Genomic DNA, 24,680 nt, shown 5'->3' with positions numbered 1-24,680 from the left:
GGCCAGTCAGTTTCTACAGCCTGCCGTCATCTTTAGCTGCTTTGCATTTATTTCACAACCTAGTCTTTGAAATTTATGAATCCGCTTTTCGTTCTGCCACCTGTGTACGGGTTGATTTGGCTGACTAACTTCAGTCTTCTTCATTTCTCAAGAGTTTTGCAATTCCCATGAGATCACGTGAGTCGTGACACGAATGATTACGTAACACCGTCATGTCAGCTCGTTCGATGATGACGTATGTCGCTGCGTTCAGTTGGAGGCGTTGGCTGTGTCAGTTCTGTCCTCCTGCCGGGGAACTAGACGTCCTTTTGAAATAATATTCCTGGAGCCAAGTTGGATTAATCCATTTCAAGATTTTTTTTAAACACAGATTTTACACATTGGATTTGATTTGAGCTGTTGTCAAGTCATTTCCCAGAACCTGCTGTCTATCGATCGAAATGATGAAAAACGGTCACCACCACGCAGCGCATGATCAGGGGAGTGGAGCCGGTGCTAAGCCGGGGGATGCAGCCTGTAGCCCGGAGAAAAGGAAGCGCGTTGTCCGCTTGTGGTGTGACGGTTGGTGAGTCTATCAACTGTCACTGATGCTGCTGCTTTCTGAAAGCCTATTCATGAAGGGGTTTGTCCCATATTATCCTGTCATACGTTATGCTTCAAATGAACAGTAGTAACGCAATGGTAGTAACCCATTGGTTGGCTAGCATGCTAACGTTAGCTAGCTAGGGTACAGTAGAGGGTACAGTATTAGCAACGTGAGTAACGTTAAACCCACATACAGAGAAAACCAGTTCATTATCGTTGCATTAACGTAGCGTTACTGCTGCTTATGCTCCAGAGTTGCAGCTACTTTGTCTCCAAATAACCTAACGTGTTATGTTATGTTATGTTAGGGTTGTTGCAGGGGTTGTTGTTTACTCATGATACAAACACTAGTAAAGTCTCTTGTCTCTATTGAACATTATGAGCATAACGTTACAGGCATTCTATTCAGCGTAGACATTGAATGGACATTCTTCTTGTAAGATTCCAATGTGTGGGGGAAAAGTAGATATCAATCAAATAAAATATTGTAAAATAAGTAAACACAAATTAATAATCATAAAAGCAAATGAACTATCTAAACTAGCGTTAAATAAACAATAACACCAATACAAGTCAATATACCTCAATCAGGGGCTACAGAAAATAATAATGTAAATATAACAGTGCACACTTTTTGTTTATCATAAGGTTGTAGGCTATAAAATATAAGGTTTGGGAAGGAGAATCTTGCCTCATGTATGTAAAATAGGTCGTAGGCTATCTATAAAATATAAGGCTTGGGAAGGAGAATCTTGCCTTATGTAGCCTATATAAAATGTATCAACTACAAGCATAGGGTTTTGTCATTTACCTCAAAGGTTTATTGTTACATTCAAATTAGTAATACATGTCTTTAGGGTTAGGGCATAACTGTTATAGAATGTCTTGTTATAAACAAACTTCTCTATTGTCTCTCCAAAACACAGATGAGGAGGGGCAGTAACCAAACAAATGCATAACTGTTGCTCTGGCTCCTTTTTTTGATCTGTCACTGTTAGTGTAAGTTATGTTATGAAGTTCAAGGCTCTTAGCAGGTTGCTATCGGCCCAACCTAAATAATTAAGGGAGCATACTGAGCAGAGAACCAGTCACAACGTAGCTATTTCTGGTATTTCATTATCTACTCCCTACTAATCTTAAAAGCATTTCTGTAATGCTGTTCTTCAGTCCCATAACGGCATTCCAGTGAAATGGAAACCATATATTTGAATGCCAAGTGTTACAAGTTAGGGACAAGGTCCTCCTTTCTTATCATAACAACCTTATAAACTACTGATTACCACCTTAAGGTTATGAACCTCAGGTATTGATGGGGAGTATTTATGTATTTGGAATTAAACATGTGCCCAGTTAAACAGGCCCCCACTTAAATAAATAATATTTAAATAAATAATTCAATATTTAATTATTTATTTAAGTGGATGCGTGTGTGTGAAGCAACCATGCCCAGACAGATCTGCACTAGTAGTACTACTAAAAAAAAAAACTCACCAGGAGGGAATTTGGAGAGATTGATATTTCAGAGATAAGGGAAACTCAAATATGAAAACCTGTACAGTGTTATGAATCAATCAATGCCCACATAGTTACTAACTGTCTGAAGTAGGGATGCACAATAAATCAGCAATCGTATCGGCCGAAGTTAGTAATTTTTTAATATATCGGCATCGCCCCGATGTTGCAATGTTAATATCGGTATTGGCCAAAATTTTCACATTGAGAGGAAACAATGCGTGTAAATCTATGATTTATGGGCTTTTTCCAAATGTTTTGGAAATAAAGGAATTCATTACTTTTTCTAATTCACAGTGTTTACATGTGTTTTTCAGTATGTACAAAAATTGATTCTCATCGAAATGTGTTTTTTATGCGGCGATGTTAATATCGGTTATGAGTGTTATTATACACCAATGTTAATATCGGTTTTCAGTGTTATTATACAGCATTGTCCTGCTTTACTCTAACTCCAAGTTTGCAAGATGCCTCACTTAAAATATTTCCCTCCTTGCCCAAGACAATAATCTTGATGACCACCCAAATTGGGCCTTTTTGAATCCTTATCTGTGTGGCAAATGCTTATCAGACATCAGAAAGAAAATACCCAGTGTTTGTTTGTTGGTAGTTTAGTTTGATGCCTGATAAGGGTTGGGGGGTTAGGCAAAACTGTTTCATTACCCTCTGCCTCAAAATGCCCTGGAGTCCCTCCCCCCCCTCTCTCTCTCTCTCTCTCTCTCTCTCTCTCAAATTTCTAATTCAAATTCAAAAGGGCTTTATTGGCATGATAAGGTGCATCTTACATTGCCAAAGCAACTTAGCAATTACAAAGAATCAAAAACATAAAACAAGGCATTTTGTTACTCAGTAACATAAATCACAAAATCTTAAGATATTCAAAGAGGAAGAGAAAAGAAATTAAATGGAATGTGATAAGATAGAATATAATAGAAGACTATTGTTGACTGGAATCTATTCAGAATAATAACAGAACTGTAATAAATGGGCAGTTAAATGGTGATAGTGCAAATAGAGAGCAATTACAGTGTATTAACAAAAATTCACAGAATCTGTAATAACCGTTGTTATCTAAACAACCAGCTCTCTCTCTCTCTCTCTCTCTCTCTCTCTCACTCACACACACACACACACACACACACACACACACACACACACACACACACACACACACACACACACACACTGACACAAACAAACACCTCGGAGTTGGTTGTGACACTGAAAACCAACCGACACGAGTCAAACCTAATTAACAAATTTAACACGAGAGGAAGGGGGTTGTGGGCACATTTACCACTGGTACAGGGTTGTGGCACGAGGCGAAGCCGAGTGCTATAAACCCTGTACCAGTGGTAAATGTGCCCACAACCCCCGACCTCGAGTGTTAAATTTGTTTTCTACAACAGCTACCAAATAATATAAAAAATACACAATTGTAACATCCAATTCATTTATTTATAATCATTATTGGTTTCAGAATACATTTATCCTTCCGCCACAGAATATAGTTCCATACACAAGATCAATGATTGCACTAAACATTTAGTTGCCTTTAAGCCAAAAAACAACTAACCTATTCCTTAACGGGATTCACAGTTATTGATACATTGCCTGTAAAAGTACAGTTATTTAAACAGTTATCTAAAGCAGCCCGTTTTGGTGGTGGTGTGTTGATATCTGGTGACGGCAGAGGGCGTTTGTTTGTTTGACAGTCCCAGGTTCGGGGTCCGGGCGCTAGTCCGACCTCCCGCTAGTCCGACCTCCCGCTAGTCCGAACTCGTGACAACTCAAGCTCAGCCAGTTCTCTCTCCCCAATTTCACCATGTCGTTCTTTGTTCACTTCACCTTCATCTTCATCTAACCACTGCTCAAAACTCAATCCACCCAGTAAATCAAACGTTACTACGAAATCGGACATTTCCTTGTTACAGATCGGCCATTTCCTTGTTGAAGATTTGCAGACTGACAGGCTAACAGTGGGCGGAGTCAGCACAGGGAACGGAGTCAGCATCAGGGAGCGGAGTGATACTGCGGTTGGAGCCGAACTGTAGATTGTTGGCGTATTTACCACTGTTGCTAGCCAATCAGAATCCAGTATTCACTCATGCCGTTGTAGAACAGGTTATTTTCACCATGCTGCCTGTCACACTAATAGTATTGAGGCTATTTTCACCATGCCGTCACATAGTATTGGGACTCAGAGGTGAAAGACCATGGTCTTTCGTGTCACGTGACGTATCGTAGCTGAGACAAACCTGCAAACAGACTCCAGTACAGTTGCATACAATTTCTTTCCTGGCCTTGCTGGCTTACGTTAGGAAGTGACTGTGAGTTGCTGATGGCTACTTGGACATGGCCATCTTGTGTGGTTATAAATAACTAACATAGCCAATGTGATACCAAAACAGCATGCTGTGCTGGGTAGTGGTCACTGGTCACCTCTTTTTGGGGATTAGAAGCATTGAGAGGGGTTTTATATATATATACAGTATATATGTATATATATATATACAGTATATATATATATATATATATATATATATATATATATATATATATATATATACAGTATATTTTATATATATATATATATACTGTATATATATATACTGGACACTGGACAGTCCAGAGCTGCTCACTGGACAGTCTACAGCTGCTCACTGGAGCACCTAATATTAGAGAGGCATCACAAGGTCCAGAGCAGCAAAACCAGAGGACAGCTGACTTGTCAGAGTGCATTCTCTGTCATGGTCAAAAGTCAAAGCACATGGTTGGCTGAAACCCAAGTACCCAACAGTCTGTGTTGCAGCCTCTGAGTGATCTATCTCATTCGCAATCCCCGCCATTTTCTTAGCACTAAGCAACATAAACCTTCACTATGCACTTTGATACATGGCTATATACATACAGTACATCACTCTGATAGAGATACATGTGCAGGTGGCAACATGTGCCGCATTTCCACTGCATACTTCTTAACCCATTGATACCTGATGCAGCATTTGTGTGTGTATCCCTTTAAGACCGCGAACCGCGTCAACGCGGTTCGCGGTCTTAAAGGGATACGCACACAAATGAGGGATATACACGCAAATGCTGCATCAGGTATCAATGGGTTAAGGGAATTCAGACTAGGAGCTTTGTGACAGTGACATTAGGGAGAAGAGGTCTGCCTATTGCAGGTACAGTGACAGCCAGGCTCTCAGAGACAAGCTGAGTGATCTGGTGGGACTAAGCTGAAGCTGGATGCAGACCAGAGGGCAGAGAGGCTGACGTGTGAACACGGTTAGAGAAGCAGACTTGTTGTGACCGACAGGTTACTGAACCCCTGGATCAGCTGGGAAAAGTGAATGGGTAATGGGTTTCCCTCCCTCAAAAACAACCCTCAAACAACCTTCTTAACCACTGCTGCTGCTCACTGGACAGTCTACAGCTGCTCACCGGACAGTCTACAGCTGCTCACTAGACAGTCTACAGCTGCTCACTGGACAGTCTACAGCTGCTCACCGGACAGTCTACAGCTGCTCACCGGACAGTCTACAGCTGCTCACTAGACAGTCTACAGCTGCTCACTGGACAGTCTACAGCTGCTCACTGGACAGTCTACAGCTGCTCACTGGACAGTCTACAGCTGCTCACCGGACAGTCTACAGCTGCTCACTGGACAGTCTACAGCTGCTCACTGGACAGTCTACAGCTGCTCACCGGACAGTCTACAGCTGCTCACTAGACAGTCTACAGCTGCTCACTGGACAGTCTACAGCTGCTCACTGGACAGTCTACAGCTGCTCACCGGACAGTCTACAGCTGCTCACTAGACAGTCTACAGCTGCTCACTGGACAGTCCAGAGCTGCTCACTGGACATTCCAGAGCTGCTCACTGGACAGTCCAGAGCTGCTCACTGGACAGTCTACAGCTGCTCACTGGACAGTCTACAGCTGCTCACTGGACAGTCTACAGCTGCTCACTGGACAGTCTACAGCTGCTCACTGGACAGTCCAGAGCTAGTATGAATGTTGTATAAGTGGAGGAATGCTGAAGAACAGCACATGCTCTTAGTGAACCTTCCCTGAACAAACTTGACTAGGCAAGAGCAACAACTAGGTTTCTAGCCAACAGGCCAAAACGATATTTCTATCATATTTATAATTTATTATTATTTTATTCTGGGACTCCACTAGAGTACTTTGCATAATTCAAAGTAAAAAAAAAACTCGTAATTTGCTACTGTCCCTTACTCCCTTTATGCAGCCCCTCGGTCCTGCCTCTGTCTGAAATGCTTTGTTTTACTCTTCAGCTGGCCGCAGAAACTACTGGTAAAGAGATGGAACACTAGTGTCAGACGAACATATATAATATCTATATAAATAATATATTATATAAACATATCTCAAAAATGAGACCTTGCATGCCTCTTATGTTTTGACATTGTGAGTGATAGCAGAAGTAGCTGAAGGGGTTTGTGTATATTATGTATGTAGTGCTTAAGTTGTGTGAACTGTCACAGTGTGAAGTGTGTGTTTATGACAGGTACAGCTTGTAAAGCCTGGTAGAGTGAATTGTTACATCGCACACTCAAGGCTGCTCCCATAGTATCACATGAGTTGGATTTGGTTATGATTTGAACAGGGCAGGGGGCTGCTGGACTAATGACCACTCAGGCAATTAGGGTCTTTGTGACCTCAGCTCGACCCTGTGGTCTCATTCAAATCTCCTAACCTCTTGTTCAGAGCAGTCGAAATCCCACCATTCTTTCTCATGGGGATAACTTTTATATCCGTTTACCTCATCATCTGAAAATGTGGCCATGTTTAATATTATGACCATCCAACATTGTAACAGTATATGAAGAAACAAACAAAAGTTGACCTTTCACCTTCTAGCCGTCATATCATCACTCACCACCATGCAACAAACGCCTATGCTTCTGTTTCAGGATTTCATTCCAACAACAATAGTTGAGTTTTTACACAGTCAAATTATCAAATCAATCAATCAATCAACTTTATTATCAGACACAAGGTCCATAGAAAAACACACAAAAACTCAGTACAGCTATAGGCACTTATACCAAACATTCCACATCTGTGATTGGTATCTCACAGCACTGATAGCAGGATTGCTCAGCAGCATGACACCTGCATTACAAAACAGTTCACTTGCTCTACTCCCACCTGGGTTTTTTCAGCAATATCCTCATACAGTCATTGTAAGCCACCTGAAGTTTGAGGAGGCTAGCTTTATAATACTCAACCCACAAGGGGGCAGTGTAAATAGGGGTACAGTAGGCCCTAAAGAGATTAATCTTTACAACATCAGAACAAGAGTGGAATTTCCTTATCAACATGTTAGCCTGAGCATAACATACGCTGCTGTCTGTACATGTCATCATCATCATCAGACATTTGATCTGTAATAAAGTGACCTAGATATTTTGTTTGATCACAGACAGATAGAACATTCTCTGACAAATAGAAAAACAGGAAAAATGAGGTCCCTGTCCCCTTTAGATCTACAAATCACAACAACAACTCTTTTTAGTAATGTAGTCACTTTCACAGTAACTTTTCACAGCAGGTGAAGGCCATTCAAATACCATTAAGAATGCATGACTTCAGCAGCTGATCAATAGTCCAGTGTTGGTCATGTATAGCGTCTTGTTCTTGTTCCCTGGTGATGGGCCCCAGAGTCTAACTGGTCCTTACCCAACCTTCTCCATGTTGGCTAAGCAGAGTCAGAAACATAAACACAAATGAACGTACATGTTGGCTAAGCAGAGTCAGAAACATAAACACAAATGAACGTACAACAGAATGAATGTTGGAGGAAATTTGAACGACCGCTTTCGTAATGTAACACAATTAGAGGTGCACATGTGGTGAACATAACCTAACACAAATGTGATGTTGTAATGTATTGTAGCCTACTGGATTCGGATGCCAGGAAGACTAGCTGGTGCCATGGGCATACGTTGATAACGGGCATCCTTTTAAATACATAAACAAATAAATAAATAAACAAAAAAACAAAAAAATCTGATTTTTTTTATCCCATTTTTATCCCCCATTAGTGCTAATCCAATTTATTTATCCTGGTTGCTACTCCACCCTCTGCCGATCTGGGGAGAGCCGAAACTGGCTCCATGCTTCCTCCAAGACATGGGCAGTTAGCCAGCCGCTTCTTTTCACCTGACAGAGGAAGCTTCACCGGTAGGACACAACAGGCGCCCTTAACGACCAGAGGAGGAACCACATTAGCAACCATGATATTGCATGTTTTTGTGAAGGGGGTTCCGAACTTCCTATATGAAGGAAACCCCCGGGAGGCACGAGGAGAACATGCAAACTCCACACAGAAAGGCCCTTTTGACGACCCCACCTGGGCATTCCACGCATTCCTTCAGCGTTCACAGTGTCCCAGGTGGGAATCGAACCCAGGACCTTCGAGCTGTGAGGCGACAGCGCTTACCACTGCACCACCCCCCAATAAACAATAATAATACTATTTAATTGAGAGAGCACTTTTCACAACAAAGGGCACAAAGTTCTCTACAGCACAATATCACAGTGGCTGCATCTTAAACGTGAGTTTGAATGACAAAGATTTTGCAACCCTGAGGGCCTCAGGCAAACCCTCCTATAGCCGCGGGGTGCTAGTTGTAACAGCCAGATCCCCTGTTGTTTATGTTTGTTGTTTTCAAGATCTAGGAACCGTCCTGAATCCTATAGCTTCCCTGAAGAACGGGTGTTTTTCATGCTGAATATATTATATTCTGTCTCCACAGTTATGACATGGTGCATTACGGCCACTCCAACCAGCTAAGGCAGGCTAAGGCAATGGGAGATTACCTCATAGTCGGGGTGCATACAGATGGTAAGAACACGCGCGCACACACACACACACACACACACACACACACACACACACACACACACACACATTCTGATACAGATATTTACCGGTAGCTCTGTAAAACTGCTCATTTCTGATTGGCCAATGAATGCATTCTGAGGTCTGTTATTTCTGAATAGCAGGCCTCTGTTTCACATCTAATCATATCACTCTGCATGTGACAAGGTAGTTACACCTTGGTTATGTCAGACAAACACTAACCAAGTTTAGAAACATGGCAGATTTTTCCAATTTTACTTGTAATTTATTCAGAGAGAATGGAACCTTTGATTGCTGGCTAGCTGCTGAATGGCAATCTTAGTGCATCAGAAGCTTGTACATTTCTTTAGTTTGTAATGAAATGATTTGAAATCAATATTTTGTCTCAAATGATTCATATACTTGGTTAAGTACTGCAGCTATGTAATGAGTAGGATAATGTACGAGGAGCCTCCTCCTGTGTCCGTACATTATCCTTTTACTTACTGTACAGATGTACAAGAAGTAGGGATGTTCATTTTGAAAAATTTCCAAAATCGATAATTGGTGAAAATTAACGATCAATTATCGATTATCGATCATATTAATACTTTTTTTTTCAATTTTCTTTTTTCAATTTTTTTTTTTACAAAATGAATGCCTATGGCAGAAAATACGAAAGACAACGTGTTCTCCTCAATGAACTCTTTATTTCAATGTGTCTCCTCTCCAACACTCTGCTGTCCCCGGCGCATGCCGGTGTGAATTCCCCATGTTTAAAACAGTTTTGTTGGCACAAAGGCCCGTGCCCAGCCAGAAAACTAGAGACTATATGAAGCTCCACCTCACGTTAGTCGGCTGTGCAATGGAGTGGTGCGAGGAGGAACGAATTCCACCCAAACCTAGTTCAATTTTTTTTTTTTTTTATAATTAAAAAATCGATCCAAATGCCACAGGATCGATTCCAATCCTTAACGATCAATTATCGATTTTCAATAATTGATGAACATCCCTAACAAGAAGTGACAATAATAAGAAACTCTCCCTCCCTCCAAAGCTGAGATTTCCAAGCACAAGGGACCTCCGGTCTTCACCCAGGCTGAGCGCTACAAGATGGTGCGGGCCATCAAGTGGGTGGACGACATCGTGGAGGGAGCGCCCTACGTCACCACGCTGGAGACGCTGGACAAGTACAACTGTGACTTCTGCGTGCACGGAGGTGTGTGTCCTGACTCTTCTGTGTGCACGGAGGTGTGTGTCCTGACTCTTCTGTGTGCACGGAGGTGTGTGTCCTGACTCTTCTGTGTGCACGGAGGTGTGTGTCCTGACTCTGTGACTTCTGTGTGCACGGAGGTGTGTGTCCTGACTCACTGTGACTTCTGTGTGCACGGAGGTGTGTGTCCTGACTCTGTGACTTCTGTGTGCACGGAGGTGTGTGTCCTGACTGTGACTTCTGTGTGCACGGAGGTGTGTGTCCTGACTCACTGTGACTTCTGCGTGCACGGAGGTGTGTGTCCTGACTCACTGTGACTTCTGTGTGCACGGAGGTGTGTGTCCTGACTCACTGTGACTTCTGTGTGCACGGAGGTGTGTGTCCTGACTCACTGTGACTTCTGTGTGCACGGAGGTGTGTGTCCTGACTCTGTGACTTCTGTGTGCACGGAGGTGTGTGTCCTGACTCACTGTGACTTCTGTGTGCACGGAGGTGTGTGTCCTGACTCACTGTGACTTCTGTGTGCACGGAGGTGTGTGTCCTGACTCACTGTGACTTCTGCGTGCACGGAGGTGTGTGTCCTGACTCACTGTGACTTCTGTGTGCACGGAGGTGTGTGTCCTGACTCACTGTGACTTCTGTGTGCACGGAGGTGTGTGTCCTGACTCACTGTGACTTCTGTGTGCACGGAGGTGTGTGTCCTCCTGACTCACTGTGACTTCTGTGTGCACGGAGGTGTGTGTCCTGACTCACTGTGACTTCTGTGTGCACGGAGGTGTGTGTCCTCCTGACTCACTGTGACTTCTGCGTGCACGGAGGTGTGTGTCCTGACTCACTGTGACTTCTGTGTGCACGGAGGTGTGTGTCCTGACTCACTGTGACTTCTGTGTGCACGGAGGTGTGTGTCCTGACTCTGTGACTTCTGTGTGCACGGAGGTGTGTGTCCTGACTGTGACTTCTGTGTGCACGGAGGTGTGTGTCCTGACTCACTGTGACTTCTGCGTGCACGGAGGTGTGTGTCCTGACTCACTGTGACTTCTGTGTGCACGGAGGTGTGTGTCCTGACTCACTGTGACTTCTGTGTGCACGGAGGTGTGTGTCCTGACTCACTGTGACTTCTGTGTGCACGGAGGTGTGTGTCCTGACTCACTGTGACTTCTGTGTGCACGGAGGTGTGTGTCCTGACTCACTGTGACTTCTGTGTGCACGGAGGTGTGTGTCCTGACTCTGTGACTTCTGTGTGCACGGAGGTGTGTGTCCTGACTCTGTGACTTCTGTGTGCACGGAGGTGTGTGTCCTGACTCACTGTCCAGTAGGGTCACCGTGCTGCAGGATGTAATGAAGATTATAGCTGTTGATTTGATGATGACAGACTGATGGTTTATGTTGACAGATGACATCACGCTGACGATGGTTTGATGGTTTATGTTGACAGATGACATCACGCTGACGGTGGATGGCAAGGACACGTATGCAGAGGTGAAGCGCGAGGGCCGTTACCGGGAGTGTCGACGCACACAGGGAGTCTCCACCACCGACCTGGTGGGGCGTATGCTACTCATGACCAAAGCCCATCACAGCAACATAGTGAGTGTGTGTGTGTGTGTGTGTGTGTGTGTGTGTGTGTGTGTGTGTGTGTGTGAGATATGGGCAATGGTGCTTAGTTTGTTTTGGATGTTGATCTAATGTCTTTTCTTATCTCTTCAATTTGTCTAGGATAACCCAGATTACCAGCAGCACACAGACAACTTTGGGAAGGTGAATAGCATGACTTCTTATTCTATTGTCACCTCCTCATATCAAGTTCAATTGTATTGTCATGTGTATAAATACAATGACATTGTTAAGCTCTGGGCTCCCTCTGCCTAAACACACAAGGACATGATCACAAAAGACCGGCAGAAAAGAAAAAGAAAAGGGTAAACATACATAGCTATGTAGGCTACACAGTCACATCGTACAGGGCTATACACTCAGTGTATATACATAATATCATTTGCACTTGTTTATTTAATAAAAAAAAAAAGTGTTATTTGGGAAGAAAAAAAGATCCCTAGAATTGGTCCTGTGAACGACTGTTTTCAGTGGATGGTCTCTACCACAGGGGGGCGCTACCTATCCTCTTTTTGAAGGGTTCTCAAACTGTTTCATGTCAAGAACCTCTAAACTGACACAAATTAGACCACGGAACCCCATTTGACCAGGGTCCCCATCTGATAAGATTGTTGCTTTTAGATGTTTTATTACAGAAAGTGTATGAAACCCAAGACCAAAATAGTCATACATTCTGTCATTGTGTTACTTATGGATGGAATTATAGTGAAAATAAATGATCACCTTTCTGTGGACTCCCTGGAACAACCTCAAGGTGGACCTCTTGGTGTTCCCCAGAACCCACTTGAAGAACCACTGGCCTACATGATGACAGGTGTGATTCAATGTATGTTGTTGGGTTCCAGGGTCCTAAAGGCCACAGCCCGTGGACAGGAGTTTCTCAGTTCCTCCAGACGTCTCAGAAGATCATCCAGTTCGCCTCAGGAAAGGAGCCCCAGCCTGGAGACACCATCATCTATGTGGCGGGGGCCTTCGACCTCTTCCGTATCCTGACCACACACACACATGGTGCACGCACACACACACACACACACACACACACACACACACACACACACACACACACACACACACACACACACACACACACACACACACACACACACAGACACACACACACACACACACACACACACACACACACACACACACACCCACACACACACACACAGATAAATAGAGTTGAGTTACAGGGTGGGAGCAAGGGAAGGGAGCATTCCTGTGTGTGTGTGTGTGTGTGTGTGTGTGTGTGTGTGTGTGTGTGTGTTTGTTGTTGTTGCCTTGACGACAGATTCCTGACAGACATCGGCCATGTTGATTTCCTGGAGATGGTCTATAAGCAGGCAGAGAGGCCCTACGTCATCGTGGGTCTGCACTTTGACCAGGTACACACACTTAACACTCATGCACACACACACACACACACACACACACACACACACACACACACACACACACACACACACACACACACACATACAGACCTGGATAAAGCATTCAGACCAGAGTGAGAGCCTCACCCCTCCCTCCCTGCTGGGTCAGCGATTTTGAAAAGAAACATTTGGAAGCAGTTAACGCAACAGTAGCTCACACTTTATGGTTAGATGGGGAAGGGCCCGCGTCCAAAGCCCCTCTCTGCTGCTCGCTTGCAATGTTGGTGCTCTGGGAAATGTAAGGAGGCCATTCTACTGTTACACTTCTTGCCAGTCACTCTGTTTAAGGCTGCTTGATAAATGGCTAAAAGGTACAAATGTCTTGACTGAACTCTTCATTACTCTCTTCTCCAGGAAGTGAATCGGTACAAAGGGAAGAACTATCCAATCATGAACATCCATGAGCGAACACTGAGTGTCCTGGCCTGTCGGGTGAGTGCACACGCACGCACGCACGCACGCACGCACGCACGCACGCACACACACACACACACTAGGGGTGGGACAAAATATCGATACTCACGGTATCGCGATATTTCCACTTGCGATACGTTATCGATACACTGGCACCAAGTATCGATACTTACTAAATACTAAAATATTATGCTGTGTGTGGTTGTTGAAACATAGTTTCAAGTTGACGTTTATTTATGTTTGTAGTTGAAACAAAAACATAAATACTGTAGGCTACATGAATGGAAATGTTTGATCATTAATATCTACTTTTAGAAACTATATAGGTAGGTAGGTTATATAGGTTTTCTTGTTTTAATAATAATAATAAAAAGACTTAATGTGTAACTTTTCCTCCGTGGTATCGAAAATGGTATGAGTGAGTGAGTGAACTCTGAGAGAGTTCATGTCAATTCTGCTAATAAATACATAATACCTGCTTCTTGCCTTTTTGGGGTCTTTTTTTCTCTTCAGTTACACAGATATCGTGATGTATCGTAGGTTAAATTTCTTCCAATATATCGATTATCGCAGAATCGCTGTATCGTGATAATATCGTTATCGAGGGCCAAGTATCGTGACCATATCGTATCGTGAGTTACTCCACGATTCCCACCCCTAACACACACACACACACACACACACACACACACACACACACACACACACAGCAGAGTGGGATGTGGGGTGTGTTCCTGGCCGTGCCACCCTCCGCTCACTGGTGATCAGCTATTTGACTACAACAATGAGACTCTGTGCCCCTGTCTGCAGTGTGTGTGTGTGTGTGTGTGTGTGTGTGTGTGTGTGTTAAAAAGGTTAAACCAAGAACATTACTCAAACCACACGTGTTACGCAAACCCAAAACCACTAAACTCCTGCTAACTGCTTTGACTCAGTGCCTGACTACAACGTACACACATGCTCTTAACTAGTGAAGTGTGCAGTAACTAGGCCTCTCCATGGTGCTCTGTTATTGTAAAGTGCTTGTAAATGATACTATGACATTTAAGTAGGTTTGACAGAAAGGTGTTAACTGATGCACAGCGATGATATCAACTAGTAGTTGTCGATATTATAACAATATGGAAGCAACTGTTTCTGGTATTTCCGCTCTGGGCTCAGACAAAGAGAGAACAGACAAAGAGAGAACAGACATAGAGAGAACAGACATAAAGAGAACAGACAGAGAGAGAACAGACATAGAGAGAACATACATAAAGAGAACAGACATAGAGAGAACAGACATAGAGAGAACAGACATAGAGAGAACAGACAGAGAGAGAACAGACATAGAGAGAACACACATAGAGAGAACAGACATAAAGAGAACAGACAGAGAGAGAACAGACATAGAGAGAACACACATAGAGAGAACAGACAGAGAGAGAACAGACATAGAGAGAACAGACAGAGAGAGAACAGACATAGAGAGAACAGACATAGAGAGAACATACATAGAGAGAACATACATAAAGAGAACAGACATAGAGAGAACAGACATAAAGAGAACAGACAGAGAGAGAACACACATAGAGAGAACAGACATAGAGAGAACATACATAGAGAGAACATACATAAAGAGAACAGACATAGAGAGAACATACATAGAGAGAACATACATAAAGAGAACAGACATAGAGAGAACAGACATAAAGAGAACAGACATAGAGAGAACAGACAGAGAGAGAACAGACATAGAGAGAACAGACATAGAGAGAACAGACATAGAGAGAACAGACATAGAGAGAACAGACAGAGAGAGAACAGACATAGAGAGAACAGACATAGAGAGAACAGACAGAGAGAGAACAGACATAGAGAGAACAGACATAGAGAGAACAGACATAGAGAGAACAGACAGAGAGAGAACAGACATAAAGAGAACAGACAGAGAGAGAACAGACATAGAGAGAACAGACAAAGAGAGAACACACATAGAGAGAACAGACATAGAGAGAACAGACATAAAGAGAACAGACATAGAGAGAACAGACATAAAGAGAACAGACATAGAGAGAACAGACATAGAGAGAACAGACATAAAGAGAACAGACATAGAGAGAACAGACATAAAGAGAACAGACATAGAGAGAACAGACAAAGAGAGAACACACATAGAGAGAACAGACATAGAGAGAACAGACATAGAGAGAACAGACATAGAGAGAACAGACATAAAGAGAACAGACATAGAGAGAACAGACATAGAGAGAACAGACAGAGAGAGAACAGACATAAAGAGAACAGACATAGAGAGAACAGACAGAGAGAGAACAGACATAGAGAGAACAGACATAGAGAGAACAGACATAGAGAGAACAGACATAGAGAGAACAGACATAAAGAGAACAGACATAGAGAGAACAGACATAGAGAGAACAGACAGAGAGAGAACAGACATAAAGAGAACAGACATAGAGAGAACAGACAGAGAGAGAACAGACATAGAGAGAACAGACATAGAGAGAACAGACATAAAGAGAACAGACAGAGAGAGAAGACATAGAGAGAACATACATAAAGAGAACAGACATAAAGAGAACAGACAGAGAGAGAACAGACAGAGAGAGAACAGACAGAGAGAGAACAGACATAGAGAGAACAGACATAGAGAGAACAGACAGAGAGAGAACAGACAGAGAGAGAACAGACATAGAGAGAACAGACAGAGAGAGAACAGACATAGAGAGAACAGACATAGAGAGAACAGACAGAGAGAGAACAGACATAGAGAGAACAGACAGAGAGAGAACAGACATAGAGAGAACAGACATAGAGAGAACAGACATAGAGAGAACAGACAGAGAGAGAACAGACAGAGAGAGAAGACATAGAGAGAACATACATAAAGAGAACAGACATAGAGAGAACAGACAGAGAGAGAACAGACATAAAGAGAACAGACATAGAGAGAACAGACATAGAGAGAACAGACATAGAGAGAACAGACATAAAGAGAACAGACATAGAGAGAACAGACAGAGAGAGAACAGACAGAGAGAGAACAGACATAGAGAGAACAGACAGAGAGAGAACAGACAAAGAGAGAACAGACAGAGAGAGAACAGACAGAGAGAGAACAGACAGAGAGAGAACAGACATAGAGAGAACAGACATAGAGAGAACAGACATAAAGAGAACAGACATAGAGAGAACAGACAGAGAGAGAACAGACAGAGAGAGAACAGACATAGAGAGAACAGACAGAGAGAGAACAGACAGAGAGAGAACAGACATAGAGAGAACAGACAGAGAGAGAACAGACATAAAGAGAACACACATAGAGAGAACAGACAGAGAGAGAACAGACATAGAGAGAACAGACATAGAGAGAACAGACAGAGAGAGAACAGACATAGAGAGAACAGACAGAGAGAGAACAGACATAGAGAGAACAGACATAGAGAGAACAGACATAGAGAGAACAGACATAGAGAGAACAGACAGAGAGAGAACAGACATAGAGAGAACAGACATAGAGAGAACAGACATAGAGAGAACAGACAGAGAGAGAACAGACATAGAGAGAACAGACATAGAGAGAACAGACATAGAGAGAACAGACAGAGAGAGAACAGACATAGAGAGAACAGACAGAGAGAGAACAGACATAGAGAGAACAGACATAGAGAGAACAGACATAGAGAGAACAGACATAGAGAGAACAGACAAAGAGAACAGACAAAGAGAGAACAGACATAGAGAGAACAGACATAAAGAGAACAGACAAAGAGAGAACACACATAGAGAGAACAGACAGAGAGAGAACAGACATAGAGAGAACAGACAGAGAGAGAACAGACAAAGAGAGAACAGACAGAGAGAGAAGACATAGAGAGAACATACATAAAGAGAACAGACATAGAGAGAACAGACAGAGAGAGAACAGACATAGAGAGAAGACATAGAGAGAACAGACATAAAGAGAACAGACATAGAGAGAACAGACAGAGAGAGAACAGACAGAGAGAGAACAGACATAAAGAGAACAGACATAGAGAGAACAGACAGAGAGAGAACAGACATAAAGAGAACAGACATAGAGAGAACAGACAGAGAGAGAACAGACAGAGAGAGAACAGACATAGAGAGAACAGACATAGAGAGAACAGACATAGAGAGAACAGACATAGAGAGAACAGACATAAAGAGAACAGACATAGAGAGAACAGACAAAGAGAGAACAGACAGAGAGAGAACAGACATAGAGAGAACAGACATAGAGAGAACAGACATAGAGAGAACAGACATAGAGAGAACAGACATAAAGAGAACAGACATAGAGAGAACAGACAGAGAGAGAACAGACAGAGAGAGAACAGACATAGAGAGAACAGACATAGAGAGAACAGACATAGAGAGAACAGACATAGAGAGAACAGACATAAAGAGAACAGACATAGAGAGAACAGACAAAGAGAGAACAGACATAGAGAGAACAGACATAGAGAGAACAGACATAGAGAGAACAGACATAAAGAGAACAGACATAGAGAGAACAGACATAGAGAGAACAGACATAAAGAGAACAGACAGAGAGAGAACAGACATAAAGAGAACATACATAAAGAGAACAGACAGAGAGAGAACAGACATAGAGAGAACAGACATAGAGAGAACAGACAGAGAGAGAACAGACAAAGAGAGAACACACATAGAGAGAACACACATAGAGAGAACAGACATAGAGAGAACAGACATAGAGAGAACAGACAGAGAGAGAACAGACATAGAGAGAACAGACATAGAGAGAACAGACATAGAGAGAACACACATAGAGAGAACAGACATAGAGAGAACATACAGAGAGAGAACAGACATAGAGAGAACAGACAGAGAGAGAACAGACATAGAGAGAACAGACAGAGAGAGAACAGACATAGAGAGAACAGACAGAGAGAGAACAGACATAGAGAGAACAGACAGAGAGAGAACAGACATAGAGAGAACAGACAGAGAGAGAACAGACATAGAGAGAACAGACAGAGAGAGAACAGACATAGAGAGAACAGACAGAGAGAGAACAGACATAGAGAGAACAGACAGAGAGAGAACAGACATAGAGAGAACAGACAGAGAGAGAACAGACAGAGAGAGAACAGACATAGAGAGAACAGACATAAAGAGAACAGACAGAGAGAGAACAGACATAAAGAGAACAGACATAGAGAGAACACACATAGAGAGAACAGACATAGAGAGAACAGACAGAGAGAGAACAGACAAAGAGAGAACAGACATAGAGAGAACAGAGAGAGAGAGAACAGACATAAAGAGAACAGACAAAGAGAGAACAGACATAGAGAGAACAGACAGAGAGAGAACAGACAGAGAGAGAACAGACATAGAGAGAACAGACATAGAGAGAACAGACATAGAGAGAACAGACAGAGAGAGAACAGACATAGAGAGAACAGACAGAGAGAGAACAGACATAGAGAGAACAGACATAGAGAGAACAGACATAGAGAGAACAGACAGAGAGAGAACAGACATAGAGAGAACAGACATAGAGAGAACAGACATAGAGAGAACAGACAGAGAGAGAACAGACAAAGAGAGAACAGACATAGAGAGAACAGACAGAGAGAGAACAGACAAAGAGAGAACACACATAGAGAGAACAGACATAAAGAGAACAGACAGAGAGAGAACACACATAGAGAGAACAGACATAAAGAGAACAGACAGAGAGAGAACAGACATAGAGAGAACAGACATAAAGAGAACAGACAGAGAGAGAACAGACATAAAGAGAACAGACATAGAGAGAACACACATAGAGAGAACAGACATAGAGAGAACAGACAGACAAAGAGAACAGACAGAGAGAGAACAGACAAAGAGAGAACAGACATAGAGAGAACAGACAGAGAGAGAACAGACATAAAGAGAACAGACATAAAGAGAACAGACATAGAGAGAACACACATAGAGAGAACAGACATAGAGAGAACAGACAGACAAAGAGAACAGACATAAAGAGAACAGACAAAGAGAGAACACACATAGAGAGAACAGACATAGAGAGAACAGACAGAGAGAGAACAGACAGAGAGAGAACAGACAAAGAGAGAACAGACATAGAGAGAACAGACAGAGAGAGAACAGACAAAGAGAGAACAGACATAGAGAGAACAGACATAGAGAGAACAGACAAAGACTGGAGGAGGGCTTCCCTGAACTAATCTTTTGCATCATGATCATTGTGTGTGTGTGTGTGTGTGTGTGTGTGTGTGTGTGTGTGTGTGTGTGTGTGTGTGTGTGTGTGTGTGTGTGTGTGTGTGTCTGTGTCTGTGTGTGTGTGTGTGTGTGTGTGTGTGTGTCTCTCTCTCTCCAGTATGTATCAGAGGTGGTAATTGGAGCTCCCTATGCAGTGGGCAAAGACCTGCTAGATCATTTTAAGGTCAGTTGCAGTTTGTTTTTTTCTTGTTTGTATTGTTTAAAAACGAATAAAAACAATTTGAAATAAATTAAGGTCAGTTGCTGTTGTCTGGCTTTAGGCCTGATCCTGTTCGCTCCTTTTTTCACTTGTGCACTCACTCACTCACTCACTCACTCACTCACACAAAGACAAAACCCAGCCCACTCACTACTACTGCACTCTCACTTCTATGATTCAAGTCATCTTCAATGAAAGCTGACGACACGAAGCTAAAAACACCAGCATGTCAAATGTAGCAGTGTGTCAAATGCGTGCGCAACAGTTCAGCTGCCTTCCAACTTTGTTCCACACACTGACGATGCGGTGCAGACAGAGCAAACTCATCAGAGTAGAGGGAAGGTACAGTACGGTAGGGTAGTTATATTTACATTATTATCATTGTTAACTTACTGTGTGCAGGTGGACCTGGTGTGTCATGGCAAGACAGAGGTGCTTCCAGACAAGGATGCATCAGACCCCTATGCCGTAAGTTCATTGTCTTCTTGTTGAATGAAAGTGCAGCAAAGCTGTGATTGTATTGCATTTTTATGAGGGAAAGTACTTACAGACTCTTGTCTCAGAGTTTTTGATCCACGCTGAAACACTTGGATCAAGGATCAGTGTGTAAGATTTTGGGGGATCTATTGGCAGAAATGGAATATAATATTCATAAGTATGTATAATCACCTAGAAATAAGAATTGTTTTTGTTACCTTGTGTTTTTGTTACCTTAGAACGAGGCCTTTATATTTACATAGGGAGCGGGTCCTCTACCACGGAGACCACCATGTTGCACCGCTATGTTTCTACAGTAGCCCAGAATGGACAAACCAAACACTGGCTCTAGAGAGAGGGCCTTTTGCCTTTTTCACGGCCACCATAGGTTCTTCTATCTGTTTCAAAGGGGAGGGTGAGGAGAGGGGTTTTCAGATGGTTGCAATCTGGAACTTCACCACTAGATGCCACTAATAATTCCTACACACTGGTCCTTCAAGAGCTGAGAGCTGTTATTATTTTACAATGATCAAAACCAGGTAATAAGGTGCATGGAAAACAAAGGTTGCTGTCTGTTGTCAAACACAAGTACATTTATTGAGACATTCAGAGCTAATAGTACATTAAGCTACTGTCCTAGAGCTGCACGTTGTGTTTAATGAAGCTACTAGTTGGAGCAACTGAACTTTTCAGGGGAATGGAGACTTTCAAAGACCCTTAGTTTGAATTTGATATAGCCAATTACAGTATGTGTGTTCTTTCCTCAGGAGCCAAAGACGAGGGGGATATTCCGGACGGTGGACAGTGGGAACGGCCTCACCACTGATGACATTGTCCAGAGGATCATTGAAAACAGGTCAAGAACCTAAATCTACTCCTTCCCTCCTTCTGCACGTCACTTCTCTCCGTATGAATAATTCTGATTCTCCTCCATCTTAAGTTCTCCACCTTCATCCATGTCCTTTTACTCATTCCCAGGCTGCAATTTGAGGCCAGGAACCAAAAGAAGGAGGCTAAGGAGATGGCGGTGATCGAGGCGATGAAAAGGAAGGAGGAGGAGGAGGAGGAGGAGGAGCAGTGTGAAGCTGCTGCCCAGGTTGCTCAGTAGTTTGACTCCAGACCGGGGTCCAACTGTCCAAAACCGCTTCCAGAACTGGCCCTGTGTCCAATATACTGGTCTTGTACACTCAGCTTAAAGCAACATGCACTCAAACCTCAACCAGTTCACTGGCTCCACGAAATCATATACTAATTGTCCCTCTATAGGTGTAATAGGGATATGTTTAATTTGTATTTATCCATAACTTATTGACAAGGTTTTTATGTAATTGTCAGTTATGTTTTCAGATTTTAAACCAAGCGCATTTTTAACAAATCAGATGTGTGTCCTCAGCAAGGTTGAATGTGGTCTACTTTTAATACACTTAGAAGTATGAGATTTGTTTTAATTTCTAAGAGGGGCGCCAGTCTCTTCTGTTCACGCTAAAAACAAAAGCCGATGTACTAAGTTAAATGGTCTGTGAAGTCGAATTCTCATTTGAACAATGTGGATTCTGACCTCTTGAATTTGCACCGTGTGAGTGAGATAGTGAGTGAGTGAGATAGTCTGTGAATGAATTAGTGTGACAGTCAGTCAATGAGTGAGTGAATGAATGAGAGAGTAAATGAGACAGTGAGTACCGTGTTTGCGCTGTAAATAATAGTAGTGCCTCATTCCTTCAGGTATAACTAATGCAAGGGCTGAAATTAATTTGATCAGCTTCAAATTCCGCTTAAAGGAATTGTCTCGACCACTAGTGTGTCTCTACACCTGTTCAGGGTGGGAGGAGTTACATGGAGGCCATGGCCTCCGTTGCTCCTCCCTCTGGCCGTGATGCCCTGAGATCCCTAAGGCCACCCTGGCAGTGCCCTGCTACCAGCCTGCTACTGTCAGTTGCTTTAAAAGCGTCAGTGGTCTCAGGTTAATGTAGCCTGCCCTGCCCTATGCAAAGGATGTGCAATTGGCTCGTTTGAACTCAGAAAAATGAAAATCGCTCTTCATGATGTCAATAGAGCAATGGCCTTTGTGCCCTGGCACGTGGCTTTGTGCCCTAAAAAGATTGTGGTGCCGAAGGCCAAATGGCCTTTTGCCCCTAAAATGACGAAATTCTCACCCTGCACCTGTTGCATTCATGTCCCCAAAACCTCTTCCATCCTCACTCCTTTCAAGAAATATATCTGACAAAACCAAAACCCCCCCTCTTGCCCCCTTATAGAGACGTCTTAGAGAAGGAGAAAGAGAGAGAATCCAAGGACTTTAAGATTTGGGATCCACGTTTGAGTGTCGGCCTGCTTCTGCAAGCGATGCAAAGATTGGTGAAAAGTTACTGTCCGTTGCTTCTCATGTTGTTGTTGCTGATGTTGTGTGGGTGGGAGTCTGAGAGAATGAGAAATAAATAAGTATTGTGGGAATTTTCACAACCTCACTATATTGCAATGTGCATTTCCCATAATAAATGAATAAATCGATAATATAGCCAAGTGTCTTCACTTCAGTATGTAATCACAGTCTTTTGACTCTAGTAGTGGGAGGAAATTAAATGGTGCAACCCCATGACAGTGATTTCTGTTGGATCAGCCGATAGTCACGGTTCACTGAGTCAGCGAAATGAGGCCACAGATGCTCAGAAAGCAGCTAAATCCGCCTGGGCCCGTCCCATTCACATCACAGCCCCCCCCCCCCCCCCGCCTGGGCCCGTCCCATTCACATCACAGCCCCCCCCCCCAAAAAAAAAGCGGTCACCTCATTACGGACACAAAGAGCCTTTAATCCGCAGCAGAGGGGCTCCTCTCAGAGAGAAGAGCTGAGCGAGATGTAGCCCCGCTGCACCAGATCAGCAACTCACTTTCCATGTCAACGACCCATCACCTTTTATATGTCTAGGACCCCTACATAGATATATATTAGGCCCCAAGGACCCCTCTCCAAACCTGTTGTTGGATGTGATTAGAAAAGAACTGCTGGTTTATAATAGTGAGATAATTAACAGTGTAGAGAAAAACCTATGACCAACACAGCCTTTCTTTTCAAACTCATGCTGCACCAATTTATAGCAAATTAAATAGTTAAATTAATTATTTTGAAGAGGGTCCCCCTTTGGCCTTTTCTTGTCAGGCTATATAATAGTGAAATAATAATGGCTAATAGTGAAATTGAACTTTAATGAGGGGACCATGGACTGCACTTGGCAACCACTGAACATATCATGTATGCTTGTCCTTTTTCAGGAATGGGGGAAAATGTGCTGAACAAAAATGTAAATATGCAACATTATGAAGTTTTGGTCCCATTATGTTAAATATAATATCCCATATTTTTTCAATGGCAAAAGAAAAATCACATCAGTATAGATTGGATTGGATGGATTGCGCAATCAGGTGTTGGGTTTTATCCCCGGCACGTCACTTCCCAGGGAAGTCCGAAACTTTTCCATCTGGACGAGGAGCTGCAGTGGGAGGAGGAGGGAACCGCTCTCTCGCTGGAGGTTCGGGGGTCGACCGACCGATTGAGACTGCGGCGGCAGGGGAGGGTTTGAACCGCTTTGGCGCACTGTGACATAAGGGACTCGTCTTCTTCCACGGGCCGTGTCTGTGGATGTGCTGCTGTGGACAGACAGACAGACAGACACGCAAAAGCAGCTACCGCCCAGTAGCCTACGGAGTAAATTTGATTTCGGCTCTTCACCCTGCCAGGAAACACAATTGGAGCGATGCGTAAAATCAATTTTCTCCTTGACGCACGACCCGGGCGACTTTGAAGGATGTTTTGATCAACAGCAGCGGAGATGGTCTGAGCCCCCAGCTCCTTCCTTCCTCACTGTCCAGAGGTTCCAGTGTTTGGGGGAGCATGCAAGTCGCACAGCCTCGGGGTGATCCCAGCTCGAACTCAGCGCTTTGTCTTCGTGTGACCCGGCAGAGGAGGAGATGAGCGCTGCCTCGGGATGATGGGACTGTGTCTCGGTTCCGAAGTAACGGAGGAGGAGAAGAAGGCGAAGATTTACAGCGCCAAGTTAGACAAGGACCTGTATGAATACGCCA

At 43.2% G+C, this 24,680-nt stretch overlaps 2 protein-coding genes across 2 annotated transcripts in view; both read left to right on the top strand.

Annotated features, from left to right (window-relative positions):
• Positions 1–321: 321 nt before the first annotated feature.
• Positions 322–23,086, top strand: LOC310794317 (ethanolamine-phosphate cytidylyltransferase-like). The gene is made up of 12 exons (XM_083656297.1): positions 322–565; positions 8,886–8,974; positions 10,029–10,190; positions 11,620–11,771; positions 11,901–11,942; positions 12,644–12,782; positions 13,101–13,183; positions 13,586–13,663; positions 20,025–20,090; positions 20,529–20,594; positions 21,371–21,459; positions 21,582–23,086. Exons 1-12 carry the CDS (start codon positions 441–443, stop codon positions 21,709–21,711), a joined length of 1,221 nt encoding a protein of 406 aa, XP_083512423.1. The 5' UTR covers positions 322–440; the 3' UTR covers positions 21,712–23,086.
• Positions 23,087–24,179: 1,093 nt separating this feature from the next.
• The window catches only part of gnav1 (guanine nucleotide binding protein (G protein) alpha v1), a 49,179-nt gene continuing 48,678 nt past the window's right edge, over positions 24,180–24,680 (top strand). Inside the window, exon 1 of the mRNA XM_083655339.1 lies at positions 24,180–24,680. This exon is cut by the window's right edge and continues 36 nt beyond it. Coding sequence (XP_083511465.1) covers positions 24,584–24,680 — 97 coding nt within the window. The 5' untranslated portion in view covers positions 24,180–24,583.

The sequence above is a fragment of the Poromitra crassiceps genome (assembly GCF_964638095.1).
Source record: "Poromitra crassiceps genome assembly, chromosome: 19".
NCBI classification, from domain to species: Eukaryota; Metazoa; Chordata; class Actinopteri; order Beryciformes; family Melamphaidae; genus Poromitra; species Poromitra crassiceps.
Note: the sequence above shows the minus strand (reverse complement) of the source record. Positions and strands in the feature narration are given on the sequence as shown.

Bases quoted from the DNA above. Each gene is read 5' to 3' on its own strand.
- LOC310794317 (XM_083656297.1), top strand. From the start codon at position 441: ATGATGAAAAACGGTCACCACCACGCAGCGCATGATCAGGGGAGTGGA. The intron at 8,975-10,028 runs GTAAGAACACGC...CTCCCTCCAAAG, and splicing joins AGTCGGGGTGCATACAGATG to CTGAGATTTCCAAGCACAAG. The intron at 13,184-13,585 runs GTACACACACTT...TCTCTTCTCCAG, and splicing joins TGGGTCTGCACTTTGACCAG to GAAGTGAATCGGTACAAAGG.